At 38.7% G+C, this 19,485-nt stretch overlaps 1 protein-coding gene across 3 annotated transcripts in view; it reads left to right on the top strand.

Annotated features, from left to right (window-relative positions):
* Fam169a (family with sequence similarity 169 member A) overlaps window positions 1-19,485 on the top strand; it is a 50,442-nt gene that overhangs the window by 17,337 nt on the left and 13,620 nt on the right. For 2 of the 3 annotated variants that reach the window (XM_090331830.1, XM_090331829.1), the window contains exons 2-8: window positions 6,978-7,114; window positions 8,137-8,236; window positions 8,595-8,680; window positions 10,631-10,802; window positions 16,344-16,523; window positions 17,942-18,070; window positions 19,283-19,395. In XM_090331830.1, the coding sequence (XP_090187956.1) occupies window positions 6,983-7,114; window positions 8,137-8,236; window positions 8,595-8,680; window positions 10,631-10,802; window positions 16,344-16,523; window positions 17,942-18,070; window positions 19,283-19,395 (912 nt within the window). In that variant the 5' untranslated portion in view covers window positions 6,978-6,982. The remainder of the gene's footprint in view (window positions 1-6,977; window positions 7,115-8,136; window positions 8,237-8,594; window positions 8,681-10,630; window positions 10,803-16,343; window positions 16,524-17,941; window positions 18,071-19,282; window positions 19,396-19,485) is intronic. The other variant, XM_090331831.1, reaches the window with a different exon arrangement.

The following is a 19,485-nucleotide window of genomic DNA, read 5'->3' as shown; positions in this document are numbered from 1 at the left end:
CATTTAGGGTTTGCGTGGAAAGGTCTGCAGTTATTCTAATTTTCCCCATTGTAGTATAGCTCTTTCTTTGTTTTTGCTGCATTTAAGATCAGCTTCTTGGTATTCGGGTCTACTGTTTTTTACTATGATGTGTCTAGACGAATTCCTTCTAGGATCTTGCCTGTTTGGAGTCCTGAAACCTTCAGTAATGTGAATATTTTCCCTTTTGCGGTTGGGAAGTTCTCAGATATGATTTTGGTGAATAGGATTGCATTCCTTTATCAAGGTACTCTGCCCCTTCGCTTCGATCCCTATTATACGAAGATTAGATTTCTTGGCTGCATCTGCCACGCCCTGGAGTTAGTTCTCTTTGGTGAATTCTGACTGATTTTTCCAGGCTGATGATTCTCTGTTCCAGCTCTTGTGTTTTATCTTCTGTTCCTGATGTCTTGTTCTCCATCTCTGTCAATCTGCTGCTTAATGCATCCATTTTCGCTTGAATTGTGGACACTGAGGCGATCATGTTTGCTGAGAGGATATTAATCTTTTCTTCCACTTCTCTTTTGAATTTGAGGAGCTCCTTGGCAATTTCCTGCTTTTGTTTTTGGATTTCTGCTTTATTCTCTTTAGTCATGTCCACAATCATCTCCTTGATTAGAGTCATATTTCGTGTCTCTTCAGGTGTCATTTCTTGGGATGGTGACATTTCTCTTGTCCCTTTACTCTTGTTTCCTTTTGGGCTTTGTATGGGACTTTGATTATTTATATATGTGGTAATTCATCGTTGTGCTTTCCAAGGCATCAAGGACTATTGTTGTAGGTTCGCTCTGTGGTCGGTAGGTGGTGGTTTTTACTTGGTTTGGGACTGGTGGTTCTGAGAATCTGTGTATACCTGTGGTTCTCAGCCAAATTAGTTCTGCTGCTGACTAGGTCAGAGTTTACAGCTTTTGCAGTGTTCAGCCTGTTCCCAGAAGCTATGTGCTGCTGCAGGACTAGCTCTCAGCCCAACCACTGGCCCCACAGTGGGCTGTAGGATGGAGTTGCGCACTTCCTCAGCTAGCCTGGTGGATGGCTAGTTTTCCTGCCCTGTTCCTGGGGGCGGGTCTCAGCTGAAAGGCCTGGGGTTTGGGAGTTTTTGAGTCATCTCAGCTAAACCAGCCTGACTGGTTTCTGCCCTGTTCTGGGGCCCAGCTGAGGATGTGGGCTCCGAGGCTGGAGCAGGGCCTTTCTGGCTCTCCTGGTGTAAGCTTGGTCCCTGCCGGTCTGTCCTTCAGTCCTTGCTGAGTTTCAGCTGCTTTGGCTGAGAGTCTTTCTGTGACTCCATGGGGAGCCCCTTGGGGTTGTCTTGCTGGAGGCTCCCAGCAGGAGGTGTCCCACTTAGGTTTGGGTCTATCAGATGCCGGCTAGCAGACTCATGCACATCCCCACCCATTGGAAGGCAGGGGTCTCAGCACCCCTCAGTCTCCAGTTTCAGTGGCCTGGGAAAGGAGGCTGTTGGGCAGGTGGGAGCAGGGACACCTCCGCCCCCTTGGTGCTGGGTCTTAGCGCCCGCCCGCCCGTCAGTCTCCAGTCAATGGCCTGGGGGAGGGGGCTGTTGGGGGAAGGGACAGGATTCTGAACTCCTTGCTCCCCCTGCACTTGCCAGTCTTTCTTGGGCGTGGTGGAGGGGTCTGGGTTAAGTTCTGTAGCTTGCCACCAGCTCTGCTTTCCCCATGGGTTTAGGGGAACCGCTGGACTTACTCCTCATATTTGGCTGTGAGCTGCTCTGCGGTGTTGAGGGGTCGTTCGCCTCCTCTCTGGTCTCTGCTGCTGTCTGTGCAGTCTGCCCCCAGTCTGTGTGGGTTCCTGCATCTGGATTCCGCCACTTGGTGGTGTTGCTGGAGTTCCGGGCTTCCCAGGCCTGGTGCCCTCCACCGTGGCTTTTGTGGCTTGGAGCTGGGGGCCAGGGGTGGGAAGGGGTCCTCGCTTTTTTGATTCTTTGAGAACGTTGGATATAAGCTTTATCTGGATTTCTTTTCCGGGTGTGTACTTCTCCGTTGCTTCTTGAATTTGTAGTTGTGGGTTTAAGGTAGTTGGCTCATGGGATTCCCTGATTCTCTCTTTTTGTGGGAGAGAGCTAGGCTGGGTGCCTACTGTCTCGGTGCCGTCTTCTCTCTGGCAGTTACTTTCTTTTAGAACTTAAGAAATATGCCATCTCCAGGCATTTGTGGCTCATTCCTATAATCCTGCTCAGGAGACTGAGCTCTGAGGGTCCTGGGTTGAAGCCACTCGGGCAGGAAAGTCTGTGAGACTCTTATGTCTAGTTAACAACCAAGAAGTTAGAAGTAGAGCTATAATGCAAGTATTAGAGCACCAGCTTTGAGTGAAAAATCTCAGAGCCAGTGCCTAGGTCCTGAGTTCAAGTCTCAGGACTGGCATAAAAAAATTACCAATGTAATGACTTTGTCTTTTATTGGTGACTTGGCGTTTTCCTCTTTTAAGTTTCAATATATTCAGTGTATTTTCCTATTCTGTATAGTTTTTTTTTGTGGATCATGGGGCTTGAACTCTGGCTGGGCTTTTCAGCTCAGTGCTACCACCTTACCCTTTGAGCCACAGCACCACTTTCTGTTTTCTGGTAGTTATTTGGAGGTAAGAGTCTCCCTGACTTTGGTGCCTGGGCTGGCTTTGAACCATGATCCTCAGATCTTAACCTCCTGAGTAGCTAGGATTACAGAAATGAGCCACACCTGGCTTAGTTCATGTTTTAACTACAATATGTGGAATGATTTTGTTGGTTTGTATGTGTTTGGAGTCCTAAAATCTTCTTGTTTGGATCACAATTTATTTCTCAATATTGAGAGCTTTTCTACTCTACCTTTATAGAATAATTTTCCCCTGCCTTTAACTGTAACCTCCTCCTGCTCCTGCTCCTGCTCCTGTTCCTCCTCCTCCTCCTCCTCCTCCTCTTTCTCCTCCTCCAATCCTGGGGCTTGAACTCAGGGCTTGAGCACTGTCCCTGAGTTTTCTCAAGGCTAGTACTCTTCCACTTGAGCCACTGCACCTCTTCCGGCATTTTCTATGTATGTGGTACTGAGGAATTGACCCCCAGACTTCCTGCATGCTACGCAAGCACTCTTCAACTAGACCAAATTCCCGGCCTCTGTAACCTTTTCTTCTATGCCTGTAATTCACAGGTTTGGTCTTTCAATGGTGCCCTAGTGGTCTTGCATGCTTTATTTGTATTTCATTTATTTCTTTTTATTGATTTTTATCACACATTTATTTTATCTTCTGGCCCTGATAATTTGTCTTCCATTTAACATTTGATCCACTTTATAAAAAGTCTTTCAACAGTTTTTTATTTGAGAGGTTTTTTTTTTTTGTGGGGGGGGGGCAGTCCTGGAACTTAGGTCTTGGATGCTATTCTTGGGCTTTCTCAAGGCTAGAGCTCTACCACTTGAGCCACACACCATTTCTGGTCTTTTTCCATGTATGTGGTACCAAGGAAGCGAACCCTGGTCTTCATGCATGCTAGGCAAGCACTCTACCACTAGGCTAAACTCCTGGTCCTTGACTTGTAGACATTCAATTTTTTTTCCAGGATTTTTGTATCAAATTTCTCATTCAACTCAGGTGCGGTGGCTCACGCCTGTAATCCTATCTACTCAGGAGGCTGAGATTTGAAGATCAAGGTTCAAAGCCAGCCCAGGCACAAAAGGACTTGAGACTTTTATCTCCAGTTAACCTCTAGAAAACAGGAAGTGGGACTTGGATCAAGGCAATAGCCTTGATCTGAAGAGTTCAGGGACAACTCCCAGGCCAAGTTCAAGGCTCATGATCCACCAAAAAAAAAAAATTCTCATTCAAATCTTGTATTCTTTATTTCATTCAGCTTCATACAGTTTACATACAATCTTTTTTTTTTTTTTTTTTTTTTTTGCCAGTCGTGGGCTTGAGCTCAGGGCCTGAACACTGTCCTTGGACTTTCTCAAGGTTAGAATTCTACCACTTGAGCCTCAGCACCATTTCTGGCTTTTTTTCTATGTATGTGGTACCGAGGAATCGAACCCGGGTCTTCGTGCATGCTAGGCAAGCACTCTACCACTAGGCCAAACTCCCGGCTCCTACATATAATCTTTTTAACTTCGTTTAGCTGCTTATATTCTCTTTGAATTCATGGAAGTGTTTGTAGACGTTGTCCTTAATTTGTTGATCATTTTTTGCCACCATTCATTTGAGTATTTGGGATTTCATGTTCATTGATACCCTGTTTATGGGATTTGTTCTGTTGCCTTGTTTTATTTTCATTTTTAAAAATTTCTTGTGTTTGTGTGTTATGATTTGCTTATCAGAAGTCAAGGTGTTGACTGGAGATTGTAATCACCTGAAGTCTTTCAACTGAATTATTTTCTTACATTCCGGGAGGATTGAGTTGTAAGGTTAATGTGATATTTCTTGCTCTTAGTCTGGGGTATAATTCAACAATAATAAACTTACCAATTTAGAACCAACCTGGTATTTGCATGAACCAAAAACCAATTAGAGATATCTACATCCCCCATAATATTGTTCAGGATACAAAAAAGACTAGGGTTCTTATATAGTGTGCTAGAGCTTTAGAAAAAAAAAGTATAGAATTTCAAAATTAAGTAGGAAAAGTAAACATGGAAACAAAGGAAAGAAGAAAGAAGATAAGAATGGGATTAAATATGTAGGATGAATGTGAGTGAAATAATGTTAGAGAATATCATTTAATTACTATGGAGAAGGACAGTGTAGTCAGTGATTAGAAAAAAAGATAGCACAAACGGATTAAAGAAGACACACACACAAAAAAAAAAAAGAAAAAAGGAAAAAAGAAAAGAAAAAGACAGGTATACATAGCCTAGTGGGCAGACATGGGAAACATGCCTGTCTCCCACTCGGCATCTCTATGTCACGTGATCTCTTTTCTCTGTTGTCTTTCTTTTCTTTAAAAAGGAAAGGAGGTAGAAAAAACTACCAGTGGAACAATTTATAGAAAAGAAATGGGAAGAATGAAAGACAGTATTTCTTCCTTGTTGAGGAAGTATATGCTAGCTGGGCCTCTTGTCAGTACAGTGAGTGGGTCTTCTTCGTCTCTAGCCCTTGTTTTTCCTATCTAGACCTGGCATTGCCTGGGTCCAGTCTTGTGGGGTGTCATATTATTGATGAGGCTCCGGACCCAGGGCAGTTGCTGGAGTGAGGTAAGTGCAGGTCCTGTGGCAGGGCTGTAGTTTCCAGGAGCTGGATTGCTCTGAGAGTGGGAGAGCTATATGGTGGTGGGGGAGTATGAGGCCTGTGAAGAAGTTAGGGAGCCTTGAAGGAGCTTTGGGCATAGCTAGTGAGTAGGTCATGGAGCATTCTGCCACGTAGTCCCCCTCTTGTAGCCCAGGCCTTGCTCTGCGCTGGTGATCCCATGGGACCTCAGCCTATCTGCAGCAAACTTTTCCCTTTTCTACATTGGTCTTCAGTTTTATGTTGTTTGCTTCCTGATAATTGATTATAAGCGAGGCTGGGTGATGGGTTTAAGGATGTAGCTAAGTATTCATCTGACTGGCGCAAGGCCTGATGTCCTCTCAGCAGGTTTCGAAAAGAGGCTTATGGACACCTGAGTTTTTCAGTTCAGTATATTATTATTTGCAAATAATAAGGATAGTTCTACCCTCCCATCTCACCCCCATCTGTTGTGTCTCTGATTGTTTTCCCTTATCTAATAGCTTTAGTCAATACCTATGAAATGTTATATAGTGATAGAGTCTATATTTTTCTTGACTTTAATAGGACAACCTTTAGCATTGTCTCATAAAGCTTAAAAACTTTAAAACATTTTTAAAAGAAGTGAAATGAATGATTTGTGTTTTAAAGATGTTTATATATGAGATATAATTTATATACCTAAATATTCACTCATTGCAATTATGCAATATAATGATTTCAAAAACATATTTGTAGGATACAGAACTGTGACTCAAGTGGTAAAACTAGTCTTGAGCTGAGAAAGCTCAAGGACAGCACCCAGGATTGCCCAGCCCCCCTCCCCCAAAGTATATTTGTAGTTTTTTTTGTTTGTTTGTTTTTTTGCCAGTCCTGGGCTTGAACTTTCTCAAGGCTAGAACTCTACCACTTGAGCCTCAGCACCACTTCTGGCTTTTTTCTATGTATGTGGTACTGAGGAATTGAACCCAGGTCTTCGTGCATGCTAGGCAAGCACTCTACCACTAGGCCAAACTCCCAGCCCCTATTTGTAGTTTTTAAAGTAAGTTTATTTAAAAAAAATTGTTACTATGAAGGTGATGTACAGAGGTATTACAGTTACATGACTCAGGTAATGATTACATCTCTTTTTACAATGTCACCCCTTCCCTTACTCTCTCCCAGTTTTAAAGTAAATTTATAGGGCTGTGCAACTCTTCACCACAACCCAGTTGTGGAACATTTACATCCTTTGAAAACGTTCTCTAAACCCCAGTGTTTCCCTTTTATGAAGGGCCTTTGCCTGTATCACACGCCTCCTATTTTATACTTCCTACGATAGTTGAGATGACAGGTATACATCACCATGGCCACTTTTTTTCCATTGAAATGGTGCCTTACAAACTTTTTGCCTGGGCTTGCCTAGAACTATGATCCTTCCAGTTTCAGCCTCTCAGTTAGCCCTCATACCTGACTTGCTTTCTGTCTTCTTATAAAGGTTTTTATGTTGCGGGTTATATGCATTTATAGTTATATTTTTGTATGTATATGGTTAAAAGTATAGCTTATACCTATATAATTATATATGTAATTTTATCATTAAAAAAGAATCCATGAATTCTTATTTTATGTTAGAGTGGGTTTTTTTTTTAGAGTGGGTTTTTAAAACAGGCTTAAATTGTCTAGGCATAGACAAATAGAAAATTTGCTACAATGAAATACTGCAAAATCATAGAACTTTTGTCTATAAGGGAAGGTGACATTTCCTACCTCTGAAGCACGCTGTTGACATTGTTTGTTAGAGAGGATGGCATTCCCCGTGGATTTGCTGGATAACTGCAGTCATGAGGAATTAGAAAGTTCTTCCGAAGATTACATGTCAGATCTAAGGTGTGGGGATCCTGAAAATCCAGAATATTTTTCTCTTCTCAATATTACGGTAAGGTATTCTACAATGATTTTTGCCTAAAAGGCCAAGTTTTTGCATAAAATCTGCATTCTTTTATAAATAACCATTTTAGTATTAGCTACTCAGTTTTGAAATCTTTATTAGAAATCCTTCCAGTAAAATGTGTTTGTATTGGTTGAATACTAGTTCTTTCAAAAAGAGAAAAAAACCCATAAATTATTGTTTAATGTTTGCTTTTCAAATTAGATATAAGAAGTTTACTAGTTAGGCCAGGACTAGTTATCAACTGGAACTAACTCAATTAAATTTAGTTATATTTGGAAATTTGAATTGAGAAATTTCAATTCATGACACTGTTATGTCATGAATCTTTTCTTCCCTTTTTGAAACTAGTAAAATAAAAAAATTCTAGTGAATAATCCAGGATATATTGTGATGGACCTTTAGACTTGGAATCATTTGAATTCGACTATAAAATAAGATGAGAAGATTCCTTATCTTTTTAGGCCTCAGATTTTTAAGTCTTCTCTACCACCCATATTTTATAATTCTCTGAATTGCTTAATATGGATTGTAAATGAAGAATTAGTACTGAGTTAATAAAGGCAGAAATATATATATGTATATATATACACACACACACATATATATATATATATATACACACACATATATACTTATTTGCCTATTTGGTTTCTTTTAGTAGGAAATGAATTATGGTTTTCCTCAGGTAGTCCAGGTAAAGATACCATAGTTGGTTTTGGGACGTATCATAGCTTTTGTTTTTTTTTTAATGGTATGCCAATGCTTAGTAATATTTGTTAAAATAAATTTTTACTTTTATTCCCAAGACAGCACAATTGTTCCAAAAGTCTGAGTTTACTTTATGTATTTTTTTACTTTTTTTTTGAGAGACTAGTTATATTCTATGAAATTGACTTACATAGTTAAAATAAATGTAAGGAGAGTTGAATGTTTTATGAAATATTTAGTGTTTTATCATCTATTTTCTGACAACTACTTTACTAATCTTAAATCTATTGTCCTTTCAGATTCCCATTAGCCTCTCAAATGTAGGCTTTGTACCTCTTTATGGTGGAGATCAGACTCAGAAAATTCTTGCTCTTTTTGCACCTGAAGATTCACTTACAGGTTTGCTTTTTGCTTTGATTTTGTTACTGAGGAGTTTTTCTTCAAACAGGAATTTATTAAGAAAGTGGCTACATGAAAGAAGTTTAAAAAATACTAATTGTTTAATGGGTAAAATAAAACAAATGTACAAAAGGGGTCACATTGTATTATACAGTATAGTGTGTGTATAGGAACTAGATATGTAGCTTAGTAAAATACTTAGTAGTAAAGACCTGGCTTCTTGGGTTCAAGTTCTAGCACTATAAAAAAAAAAGTGTAGATGTATTTAAGAGCAACTATATAAACCTTACTAAATAGTAAAATTGTTTATGTTAGCACTTAAAGACTTAAATGTTAATTATCATTTATTCTGTTTTAGCTGTGGCACTTTACCTTGCTGATCAGTGGTGGGCCATTGATGATATTGTGAAAACATCTGTTCCTTCTAGAGAGGGGCTTAAGCAGGTAACAGGTCCTATAATTCAGTGTTTCTTATAAACAGGATAGTTTATTTCCATATTTTATTATGGAAACTATATTAACCCATGGTATTTTATTCTTATGATAAAAAGCAATCCTCAAGTTGGGCTTCCTCTATTTTATATAATTCCAAATGTTTCTGATCTGAGAGGAATAAACTTATAGGTTAGTTGAACTAGGGTTACCTTTATCCACTTGAGATTCTGATTTTTCTCATCTGCCCAAGGAAAGGCTAGTTTTATTAATGTGATTACTGATCTTCTCTTGTCTCTGGTTTGTTAGTTGAGCTTTATATGCTGGCCTATACCAAGTTATGGGGGGTGGAGGTGGGGCATGATGCACAGGCTTCTGGCCTCTGCTGGGGATTCAGTAGAAGCCAGCCTGCTCCAGTACACTGGGGGAAGCTGGAGAGGAAAGGGTTATTAGCTTTTTGACTTTCCTAACTGGGAAGACATTGAATAGTGCTCTTTAGATCTAAGCCTCCTAAGTAGTTAGGATTATAGTTGTGAGCTACCATTGCCTGACTCAGGTATTGCATTAATTTGAATATTCCAGATTGCTGTTATTCTGGCCACTACAGAGATATTGTTATAGGAAGGAGTAACTGTTGTTACTACTTCATCAGTACATGACCTTGACCTTAAACAAGTGACTTACTTGTTATAAACCATATTTTGCCTTGTAAGTTGATAAAACCTCTGAATTTGTCTTGAAAGCCCTGCTGTCTCATCAGTTTTTTCAGTGTTTGTAATTATTATGTCTGTGTGCCAGACTTGAAGAGGGATGTTAAAGGAGCTGGACCATTTCCAAAGGAACAAAATGGCAAGATCACCTCTCTCATTGTTACCAAGTTTAGTTTTGGTATAAACTCCAGAGGAGCATTATGGCTACGTTCAAATAACTGATTTGTCCGTGTGGCTGCAGAATTTCTTAGTATGATCTTTGTGAAATAGATTCCACCTCAGTTCGAGGAAGAATTTTATGTTAATTGGGACTAAAAGGAATGAATGATCTTGTCAGATAGAGCTAATCAGCTCTGCCATTTAGTGTATTACTTAGTCTGTGGGAGATCCCCTGCTAGGGATACTTATGCTCTCTACTCCTCAAATCGGAAGGTGAAGTTGTCTTCTTTTAGGGTTACTTGGGTAGTATAGACTTTATGAGCAGAACTCTTGTTTTTTAGCACTAACAATATCCCTAGGGAATAGCTGATTATTGACTGTCAGAAGACTGTGGATGTTGGGTCACTGTGTCTGTGGGTCTCTTGTGGGTAGGAGGTGAAGGAGTGTTTCCAGTCTGTGGTTGCTGTAAGTCAGTGTTTTACTGGCCTTCCCAGGTCACAGTCTTCGTTCAAATGGTCTAACTGAGGGGTATGGGAGTGGTGTGGGGGGGAACTAAGGTACTCATGTAATCAGAGCTAAGACAAAGCTGTTAAAAGAACAGATCACCTGAAAAAGGAGAGGCAGATGCCTTTTCCCTAGGGTATGATTATGGTTTCCTTCATCAAATGAGGCAATTGCTCTTGAGGGGATAATTTTTTTTTTTTTAATGTGGAAGCTGAAATGGGATCAGAGAGAGTCGAAGCAGGACATGTCGTGGGATAGCAGTTATGAATAAGAGGAGACGTTGGGTCTGGGCATTGAAGCATGAAGAGTAAAGAGATGCTGGGCTCCTTGTTTTTTGGGAACCTGTTTTGCCTGATTTTGAATTTACTGAGAGACAGTATTCCATGCATAAAATGTGCTTGTGGAAATGGGTTGTTATTGTCATGAATGATTAGCATCAAGTCGATGATGATAAAATGGCTTACAAATTATTGTGTTCAAAGTGCTGTGAATGCCAGTAGGAGGTGTGGGTTCAGAGAGCAAGGTGAATAGCATTCCTTAATGGTTGCATATTGTAACTGCTGTGCCTGCTGTCTGACTCTCTTTGTAGGTGAGCACTCTTGGGGAAAGAGTGGTTCTGTATGTTCTCAATCGAATTATTTATAGAAAACAAGAAATGGAGAGAAATGAGATCCCATTCCTGTGTCACAGTAGTACTGATTATGCTAAGATTCTATGGAAGAAAGGAGAGGCTATTGGGTTTTATTCTGTTAAACCTACCGGTGAGTATTTAAATGTTATATAAAGTATGCAATGGAAATCTTCATTTTAAACACTCAAATTGTATTTGTTAATATGTAGTGCATATTATGTTGTATTCCTACTTAGTATTTTTTGGTACTGTTTTGATATTACTATCCTATAAAATTGAAGGTTGTTAGGAAAGTATTTTAAAAAGCTAAAATGAACATTTGATACATAGGAGGATATTTTTCATATATGTAGAGAAAAGATTATCATAGAACCTCAAACTGGTCTTTCCTCCTGTTCATGTCCTCCAAATTATTTAAAAGTCATTTGATTTCTCCTTCTATTACTACATTTGGCTCTATCACATGGCCTGTCTATGTGATTCAGTCTGACAGATTAATGAATACTCTAACAACTCACCGGGAAAAAGAGTACTTTAATATACTTAGAATATGGAAATGGCTTTGAAATGGTTAATCTAAAGTTTCTAATGTAATCTAATCCTGAAAGTCCTTACTATACTACCCATGAAGACTAGTGCAGCTTCTTCACCATCATCATGTATTCAGTCCACAAAGCCACTGCATAGAAAGTTCTTCACTGTACTTAGTGCAGATAGACCCCATACCACCAAACTTGAAGTCTGCCTAGTGGCATGCCTTCACCAAGTCTGCCACACTTGGAATAATGGGAACAGTCTTTCTTATTTCCATTATAAATCTTCCAAACTAAGATTTCCTGATCAAATACAGTTGAAACATCTTACCAAACTCACTATTGATCTGAAGATCAGTCATGACTGATTTTTTCCCCCCTGTCCTGGGGCTTAAACTCAGGGGCTAGGCTCTGTCCCTGAGTTTCTTTGTGCTCAAGGCTTGCCCTCTACCACTTGAGCCACAGCACCACTTCCTGCTTTTTTTTTTTTTTTTGTAGTAGTAATAGTTTATTGGAGATAAAGGAACTTGACTTCCTGGGCTGGCTTTGAACCAAGTCAAACCTCTGTCCTCAGATCTCGGCCTCAGGAGTAGCTAGGATTATAGGTGTGAGACATTTTCCTTGCATTGCATAAAAGGAATCGGTTGGTTTTTGTTTTATGTGTGTTTTAAAATTTTTATTGTCAGAGTGATGTGTAGAGGGGTTATAGTTAAATTCGTAAGGTAGAGAGTACATTACTGTTGGAATATTGTTATCCCTTTACATATTTTTCTCCCACTTTCCCTCCCCCCACCCCCACTCAAATTGTAAAGTTCATTTCCAACATTCAAGCTCATGGATTCATACCCCCCCCCCCCACACACACAGCATGTCATTCTCTTCTTGTCTGATCAGTGTTGATTCTAGGCTTGTGCTAGTACCTATTCAAGAGATAAAGATATCTCAGATTTATCTGAGTGGGTTGGTTTTGAACTTTGATCTCAGATCTCAGCCTTCTGAGCAGCTAGGATTATAGGTGTGAGCTACTAGTACGTGGAAACTTTTTTTTTTTTTTAACAACTCCTATGTTAGGAATACGTTAAACTACAAACAAATCATCAGAATATTTCAAATAAGACGATAGAATCATGTAACATGGCTTCTTTCTGGCCTTTCTCCCCCGCAAAGTCTCATCCTCAATCCTTCAAATCCTTCATTGCTTTTCATGATTATTATTCTATTTTTTGTTTTTCATTAGGTGATAAAGAGTTCTTTCTACTGTTTTTCTATTTTGAGTAATCAGATGTGTATATCTTCTTTTCTCTTGACCTGTGTACCTGAAAAATAGAATTGCTGGTCATGTGGTAACTCTTTTTCATCTGTAAAGAAATTTCCAAACTTTCAAAGTTATTGCTCCGTTTTACATTCCTATGAATATCATACAAGGGTTATAGTATCTCCACATCTTGGCCAACACTTGTTTGCCTATCTTACTGATAAAAGCAACCTAGTTTAAAAAATATTTTCCAGGTTTATCACAATGTATACTAAAATTGCAGTTTGTTTTGTCCTATATATCACAATCAAGACAATGGGCATATGAATATAATCTATTTTGTTTATTCTTTTTTGGAGGGGAGGGTAACACTTTGGTTTGAAATCAGAGCCATATTTCAGCCCAAACATTTTTTTTTTACCTGTCTCTGTTTATCCTCAAGCACACATTACCCATTCCCTGCTGTTAACAGCCACTAGCAGCCATAGTGACTCCTTCCCATTGATCTTACCCAAAGATCCCTGGACACCACTAATCTGCTTGGTCTACAAATGTTTTTTTTTTGTTTTTTTGTTTTGTTTTTGCCAGTACTGGGTCTTGAACTTAAGGCCTGGACACTGTTCTTGGGCTTTCTCAAGGCTAGCACTCTACCACTTAAATCACAGCACCATTTCTGGCTTTTTTCTGTATATGTGGTACTGAGGAATTGAACCCGAGGCTAGGCAAGCACTTTGTAACTAGGCTACACTCCCTCCCTGATTTGTTTTTTTATTTTTCCTTTTTGAGTTGTAAGAGTTTTTTAAGTTTTTTTTTTTTGCCAATCCTGGGCTTGAACGCAGGACCTGAGCACTGTCCTTGGGTTTTTTTTAAGGCTAGAGCTCTACCACTTAAGCCATAGCACCACTTCTGACTTTTTCAGTATGAGGAATTGAACCCAGGTCTTTGGGCATACTAGACAAGTACTCTACCATTAGATCAAACTCCCAGCCCCTCTTTAAGTATTTTGAATACAATAATTTCCTAATTTGAAAACTAAATGAGTATTCTTTTGAAGAAATCTGTAACATATTGTATAATGGATTTTAAAATAAAATATAGATCCTTAGACATTATGATGAGAATTTGAGCTACGTCTTTCTTTTCTCATTTATTCTTGGTTGGTAGTTTGAACTTGAACTATTTAGTTATAGTGTGTCTTAATTTCTTAGTCAGTTACTACAGTTAAAAGAAAATTCTGAGATTGGAGACATGGCTTACTTGGTAGGGCACTAACCAGTGAGTGAAAGTGGCACCATCATACTGAGTTTGAGTTGTGGACCTAAAATAAAAGACAGAAAATTCTGTTTCCAATCCAAAGTTGATAATGGTCACAGTTAACTAGATTGTGTGGCTAATTGGTAAGTTCATATCACAGGGTATCCCGAATTCATATCCACACTTAAAATCCATTTTTTTTTTTGCCAGTCCTGTGCTTCAGCTCAGGGCTTGAGCACTGTCCGTGGACCTTACCAAGGCTGCTACTTGAGCCCCAGCACTACTTCTGGCTTTTTCCTATGTATGTGGTACTGAGGAATCGAACCCAGGTCTTTGTGCATGCTAGGCAAGCACTCTACAACTAGGTCAAACTCCCGGCCCAAAATCCAAAATTCAACTATATTACATGACCTATTTCTGCATAAAATTTGGTACTCCTAAAAAAGTACTGAAATTCTCCAGTTAAATCATAAATAATTTAAAATATTCAGTTTAACTGAAAAAAATCTTATATATTGATCAAGTTATTAAAGTGTGTTGGTGAAAAGTTAATTTATAAGATCTTTGTTCTCTTAACATTTGGTTTCATGTTTGAATTCAGATTTTAATTCAGAATTACGGGAATGATCCAAAAATAAGAAATTTACTTTATATGAGGCAAACAAGGGCAGAATACTGACTCATGGTTTTGAGTTAATAAAATTAATGGAAAGTGAAAGACCCAGCCATGATACCCTCAATTGATAACACCTTGACATATCAGGGACTGGGCATGATAGTATATGGGTGAGTAGGTGTACCCTGTGTTAGATAGTAAGAATTTGAAGTGAGCTAGAGATCAGCTTGTGCTACATAACAAGAACTTGTCTAAAAACAAAGCAAACCTATATTAAATGAACAAATTCATTTGTTTGGATGGCCAATGCCCAAATACCCAGCAACGTTCTTTAAAAAATATACCACCATATCAAATAATAGGAAGAGAATATTCTGACAGAAATTATTTCTCCTGTTTAACATTAAATATGTATGTATATATACATGTATATGTGTATATCTAGAACTACTTCCACAGCAAAAAAAAAGCGCTTAGACAATTGTAAGACATATGTTTCAAGTTATTTGTAATCCATAAACCAGTCTTGAAAACTTTGGAGAACAAATTTCTTTTTTTTTTCTTTTTCTTTTTTGCCAGTCCTGAGGCTTTCTCAAGGCTAGAACTCTTTTTTTTTTTTTTTTGCCAGTGCTTAGAGATTGAGCACTGTCCTTGGGCTTTCTCAAGGCTAGAACTCTACAACTTGAGCCACAGCACCACTTCTGACTTTTTCTATATATGTGGTACTGAGGAATTAAACCTGGTCTTCATGCATGCTAGGCCAAACTTCCAGCCCCAACAAATTCATTTTTTAACCATTGTCAAGGCAATCAAACAAGACAGAACATACTAGGGAAAAGGTGAGACAATAATTGGATTTCTAAGAGCTGGATGTGATGGTTTACATAGTTTAAAGCCAGCCCAGGCACTAAAGTCTGTGCGACTCTTATCTCTAGCTAACTATTAGAAAACCAGAAGTGGCCCTGTGGCTCAAGGGGTAGGACAGTAGCCTTGAGCTGAAGAGCTCAGGGACAATGCCCAGGCCCAGAGTTTCAGTCCCACAACCAACCAAAAATAAATAAATAAACAAACAAATAAATAAATAATTGGATTTCTTGCTGTTAGGTTGGAATTAAATATTTCACATATATCTTTTAGGCATCAAATACTCTGGTATTTTGAAAGTTGATGAATTATAAAGTTACTTGCCTGTAGAGAGTATAATATATATCATACATAGTAAAGTATATGTTTTATAAAAAGGTGATCTCCTTTGTTGCCCTTTGGTTAATCTCATATTGTTACTGTATCTGAATTTGTTACCTGGTATATTGTATATATGTTTATTTGTTTATTTGAAATGGGAAAGGGAAGGGGGGAAAACAAGATGATTGGGAGGGGGTTAGAAGAGGGAAACAGGGACAAAAACATGAGAATGGGTATCAATATGCAAGAAGTAATGCAACTACTATCTGGTGAATATAACTGTAACCCCTTTATACATTACCTCAACAATAAACAATTTGAAAAGGTAATGTGATATATAACATACATAACTTTTCTAATTTTCACATACATATAATATGTAATAAAATACAGATATGTAATGAAAGCTGAAAATGCTTTGCTCTAGAAAGATTTTGCATATTTCACAAATATTTTTCTTGATGTAGGAGAAAAACAGTTGTTTGTTTCTAGAAAAGATTGTTAATTCATGTCACTAAGTGGACACACACACACACACACACACACACACACACACTTATTTTTGCCAGTCCTGGGGCTTGAATTCAGCGCCAGAGCACTGGTGTTGAGCTTTCTCAAGGCCAGCGCTCTCCTACTTGAGCCACAGTGCCATTTCCAGCTTTTTCTGTGTATATAGTATAGAGGCATCAAACCCAGGGCTTCATCATGCTAGGCAAGCACTCTACCACTAAGCCATACTTCTGGCCCATATACATATATACATACACATATACATACATATACACATACATATGAAAAGTTATTGGTTTTCTGTTCTTACTACTGCAGGAAGCTTATGTACCTCATATCTCACGCAAAGTTACCAACTCCCGGTTCTTGATACAATGTTTGTAAGAAAGAAACACAGAGGCAAAGATTGTGGACTCCTCATGCTGGAGGATTTTGTTGATTCCTTTACAGAAGATGCACTGGGATTGCGCTATCCACTGTCTTTTCTCATGTACACAGGTAAGTGTACTAGGTTGTCTCTTCTCTCTTGATTATTTCCTTTGCTGTGTAGAAACTTTTTAATTTGATGAAGCTGATTACCAGTGTTTCTTGTACTTTGAGGTCTCCTAAAAAAAAATCTTTACTCACTTCAGTGTCAGAAGTTATACCTTTCTTCAATTATGCCTGAAACAATTTTCTTATCCCTAACATGACTTTCTACTCCCTGAAATGATAAATGTCCCTTCTTTCCCTCCCCTGGTAAACTCTTTCCTGCTTTGGGTCTCCTTGAATTTCTGTATTTTATCTACATCCTGTAAGTGGAGTCATACAGTGTTTGTCCTTGTGGTCCTGGCTTATTTCACTAAACATAGTGTTCTAGTGCATGATTATACTCTATTTGTTCATATGTTTGGTCATCAATTTCTATGTTTGGCTCCTATGAGTACTGTTGCTGTGAACATTGGTTTACAGAACTGTTTGATTTTTCCATTTTTAATTTTTTTTTAAATTGTTGGTCGTGGGGCTTGAACTCTGGGCCTAGATGCTATCCCTGAGCTCTTCAGCTCAAGGCTACCATCCTACTCTTTGAGCCACACTTTTGGTTTTCTAGTTGGAGATAAGGATCTCAGGGACTTTAGTACCACCATCCTCAGAGCTCAGCCTCCTGAGTAGCTAGGATTACAGGCATGAGCCACCGGCTGTTTTTAAATTCTTTTGAGTACGTACCTGAGAGTATAATGGTATATTCTGTGTTGAACTACCAAATTGTTTTCATAGTGGTTCTATCACATATAGTTTTTTTAATATATTTTTTATTGTAATTAATAAAAGGGTTACATGATATTTGCCAGATAGAAGGTGCATTAATTCACTTACATTGATACCCTTTCACATGTCTTGGTACCCATTACCCTTTCCCCCCCTTGGTTTTCCCCCCTTCCCTATCAAATTTCAAATAACCAAATACAAATAAATTCAATGTATCAGATAACAAAGTGAGATACTGTAACAATATGAGATACCCAAGGGACAGCAAAGGAGATGAGAGATAACATAGTAGATTAAGGAGAACAATCATTCGTTATATGGCTTTTGTTTCAATATCCTGGAGGTCCTTTCAATTAGCTTCATCACATATAGTTTTTTTTTTAAATGATACATTTCTTAAACTATATAGATTTCTTACACTTACAAGTGAAATAATTTTGCACATATACTTTTTTGTATTTAATGTTAAAATTTCATTTGATATGTTATAGGATTTTTATTTATGAATGAGACTACTGTTGTGTACTTTCTTAAATTCTGTTGGTGGTGTTTTTGTATTAAGATTATACTAGCTCTATTAAGTTAGTTGGGAAGCTTACTTTATATCTTCTCTTTTACATAACCTTTGGTATTTGAGATTTCTAGAAAACTCTAAATGTGTTTTTCAGCTTCCAAGCAATATGTTGAAAAGTATCCAGGAGACCATGAACTCCTTTGGGAAGTTGAAGGCGTTGGACACTGGTACCAGCGAATACCAGTCACCAAAGCATTACAGAGAGAGGCTCTTAAAATCACAGGTAACTATGTTTGAACACAGTCCAGTTCAAAGAGCAGCATCTAATAATAACGGTGTCTTCTTTCTTCCTCCTTCTTCCTTTCTTCTTCTTCCCCTCCCCTCCCCTCTTCTCCCTTTCTTCCTCCTCCCCTTCTTTTTCCTCTTCCTTTTTCTTCTTCCATTTTTGGTGCTAATCCTGGGACTTGAACTCTGGGCCTGGGTGCTGTCCCTGAGCTCTTCAGCTCAAGGCTACTGCCCTACCCCTTGAGCCACAGCCCCACTTCTAGTTTTCTGGTGATTAATTGGAGATAAGAGTCTCCTGGAGTTTTTAGTGCCCGGGCTGGCTTTGAGATCCTCAGATCTCAGCCTCTTGAGTAGCTAAGATTACAAGTGTGAGCCACCATGCTCGGCCCACTTTCTGTTTTTTCAGTAGGAAAGAGTCTCACAGACTTTCCTGCCTGAGCTGCTTTGAACCACAATTTCCATATTTCAGCCTCCTGACAACCTCCTGTCTTCTTTATTTTATTCTTCTTTTCTTTTCTTCCTTTTTTTCTTTTTGTCAGTCCTGGGCTTGAACTCAGGGCCTGGACGCTGTTCTTGAGCTTTCTCAAGGCTAGCGCTCTGCTACTTGAGCCACAATACCACTTTCAGCTTTTTCTGCATATGTGGTGCTGAGGAATCAAACCCAGGGAGGGCTTCATGCATGCTCGGCAAGCACTCCACTACTAGGTTACATTCCCATCCCTGTCTTCTCTGTTTTTGAGAAGGCTAGTGTGAGAGTTTGAACTCCGAGTCTGCTTGTTAAGTAGGCTCTCTACTACTTCCCCAGCTGGCAATCATCACTAATGGCAGTGTATTGTAATGTGATCTTTCTCATAAGAGACCCTCTAATCCTGAGTTTGAAATTTTTTTTATTGTTACAACCCAGTAGGAATTGGAGTAAAAAATAAAGAATACTAAAATGGTATACAATAGGCTTCTTCAGACTAGAAATAACCCTCATCTCCTGTATCTCTTCCTCAGCTTCACTAAACACCGATGATACCTATATAAGACTCCATATGGTGGCAAGTATTTGTTATAATACATTGTGAGGAAGACATCCCACACTTAAGATTTTTCAGTCTTTTCTGTCTAGGCTGCTTTTCAGAATGTTAATGAAAACCATGCAAGCAACGTTACAATGAAAATAAGTACTGATTGGTTTGTAATCCAAAACTTTTTCCACACACAGCAGTTTCTCAACATGAAGCCAGGAGACCTATGTCTGGGGAATGCAGTCTTGTGGCAGATCCAGAATATGAACCGAGTGCTGAAGACAATCAATCTAGTGAGATGCCGCTAACTGTAGGTACACTGTTTTGTTCATTGTAGGAAGTAATATTTCCATTTCTTCAATGTAGATTTAGTTCATATTAAAATTGTTAGTGTTACAGT

This window comes from Megascapheus bottae, chromosome 4 (assembly GCF_031878675.1).
Source record: "Megascapheus bottae isolate mThoBot1 chromosome 4, mThoBot2.hap1, whole genome shotgun sequence".
In the NCBI taxonomy this organism is placed as follows: domain Eukaryota; kingdom Metazoa; phylum Chordata; class Mammalia; order Rodentia; family Geomyidae; genus Megascapheus; species Megascapheus bottae.
The sequence above is the reverse complement of the archived record's forward strand: the minus strand, read 5'-3'. Positions and strand labels throughout refer to the sequence as shown.